At 34.9% G+C, this 2,534-nt stretch overlaps 1 protein-coding gene across 1 annotated transcript; it reads left to right on the forward strand.

The window, feature by feature from the left end:
• Nucleotides 1-249: 249 nt before the first annotated feature.
• On the forward strand, nucleotides 250-2,312 carry LOC7490494 (transcription factor bHLH35). The gene is made up of 5 exons (XM_024590002.2): nucleotides 250-437; nucleotides 571-736; nucleotides 905-1,138; nucleotides 1,630-1,800; nucleotides 1,995-2,312. The coding sequence occupies exons 1-5, from the start codon at nucleotides 358-360 to the stop codon at nucleotides 2,085-2,087; spliced, it is 744 nt and encodes a 247-aa protein (XP_024445770.2). The 5' UTR covers nucleotides 250-357; the 3' UTR covers nucleotides 2,088-2,312.
• Nucleotides 2,313-2,534: the final 222 nt, after the last annotated feature.

Genomic DNA, 2,534 nt, shown 5'->3' on the forward strand with positions numbered 1-2,534 from the left:
CCCTTCCTTTTCAGGTCATTCTTAACTTGTGATTGTAATCCAATTCAAGTTTTGTAGGCTTAGAACATCCAAGAATATATATTATTAATTAATTAGAAAGCATAGTTAGAGTAGGTTGTAAGATTCCAACTCACCATAGATCAAAACTTAATTTATATTAAAAATTTAATTTAAAGAATTACTTAACCATACAAAAATAATTTTATATTATTCTTGAAACCCCGGCCATAGCTCACGCTGTCTATATAGGGAAAGCCCACAAATCCTGCATGGTTGTGCAAGCGAAACACACTCTACATCTCAAGCAAGATTCATTGAGCTCTCTCTCTCTGTCCTTCAACACAGCCCCACCTTTCCATGGAAATTATTGATAATCATTTTGAGTACCAAAATTACTGGGAGACTAACAGGTTTTGGAATGAAGACCTTGATTATAGGTACCCTTTCTCACATGCATTGATTCTTGCTTTTGACGTTCAAACACTTTACTTATTTTGTAGTTTCTGTTAAGTTTATCAGTTTTTCACTACAGAGTTTTCAACTTAAAAAAGTAGTTTAATTTTGATACAGTTGGGAAATGAATCAGCAATTTAATGTCGGGTACTATGATTCAAGCTCACCGGATGGAAATACTCAGACAATAGCATCCAAAAATATTGTTTCAGAGAGGAGCAGGAGGCAGAAGCTTAGTGACAAGCTCTTGGCACTTAGAGAAGCTGTCCCCAAAATCAGCAAAGTATTTCACTAATCACACACACACACACATATATATAATATGCATGTCATAGTCATATTCAAGATTTAACCCAACATCTATTGATCAATAATTCCAATGTCTATTACTTCGTTTGTATGATTTGAAAAGTTATTAATATTCTTTTCTTTCTGGGTTTGCAACATTTAGTTGGATAAGGCTTCAGTAATCAAAGATGCTATTAAGTATATCCAAGATTTGCAAGAACAAGAGAGGAGACTCCAAGCTGATATAAGGGAACTTGAATCCAGAAGATTGGAGAAAAATCATACTTTTGACATTGAGGATGAGCTACCAGTCCTGTTAAGATCTAAGAGAACAAGACATGACCAAATTTATGATCACTGGCTGGCCAGAAGTACTTGTCCTATTCAAGTTCACGAAGTAAGTGATTCTCTCTACCTTGCAAAATAATTATCCCACAATTTCCTTCTTTCTGTATTTTATTTTATTTTTTGTGAAAAAAATGATGATTATGCATTAAAACAAGCACAAGCCAACAAGAAAGTGACTACTGCTAACAAAAAAGCAGAGATGACAACCTGGAAACATCCTATCTTGCCTTCCTATGCTTTCTTTTGCTAAGCTATGAGCTAAATCATTTTCCTCCCTTGGAACATCTCTGAGAGTGACTTTACCCTTTAATGCAATTGAAAATAGATTTGAATTCATTCTGCACTCTCCATGGTCTTCCACTAGATCTCTTAACAAGCTGATAGCATTAGAGGAGTAAGTTTCTAAAATCCACTCCACTTCCTTTGCCAGCCTACAGAAGATCAAAGAGTAGATATCATCCCACTAATTGTACCTCAAATGATTAGGAATAAGCTTTATTATGTGTTACTTATGGTACACTTTTTGGTGTTGTTTTCCAGCTTAGTGTCACTTCTATGGGAGAGAAAACTCTGTTCGTGAGCTTGACATGTAGTAAAACAACAGACGCGATGATTAGGATTTGTGAGGCTTTTGAACCTTTGAAGCTGAAAATTATCACAGCAAATATCACAACTCTCTCAGGGATGATCAAGAAGACTGTCTTGATAGAGGTCAGCATCTTTTCTTCTTCCTCATCTTCATCATTTCAATTCAAGTGACACCAATGTGTGGTGGATAAAAAAATATTGACATAAATTGTTCAAAGAAAATATTTAATTACAGCACAATTGAAATTCTGCCAAGAAGTTATATATTCAAACTTCGTCATGGTCATGAAAGTTGACAGCAATTTTGTGTCTTGCAGGTAGATGAAGAAGAGAAAGAGCATCTGAAGATAAAAATTGAAAGGGCTGTTTTAGCTCTTAGATCCGCATATAATCCTATGATGAGCATCTAAATAATGGCAAATCGAAGAACAATTTCCCTAAAGCCTTGTGTTGGAATGCTAAAATCTAAGAACAACCCTATCCATGAGAAGTTCTTTCTTTTTTTTCTTTTTTCTTTTTTGGTATCAGGCAGGAGCTGTGCCTTTTCCAGAATAACTGATTGGCTACTGTGATGGATATTGTACAATTATTGTTTAGTTTTTCTCAGTTTAAAAAGTTTTTGACTGTCAAACAAATTAACCATTTGCACCCCTTTAACCCTTCACTGCTTAGTTTCTTGTTTCTTCCTCCTCCATGGACGTGTACAAGCTGATTTCTTGGTTCAATCGAAGAACGTTTTCTTTCCACTCAAAGGTCGACGTAGGGAATTAACTAGGCATGTGAAAACAGAATCGATCACTTTATTTAGAGAAAGCAAAAGAAAATTATGGATTTAACGAATTGTTTAAGCAACATTT

The sequence above is a fragment of the Populus trichocarpa genome, chromosome 18 (assembly GCF_000002775.5).
Source record: "Populus trichocarpa isolate Nisqually-1 chromosome 18, P.trichocarpa_v4.1, whole genome shotgun sequence".
NCBI lineage: Eukaryota > Viridiplantae > Streptophyta > Magnoliopsida > Malpighiales > Salicaceae > Populus > Populus trichocarpa.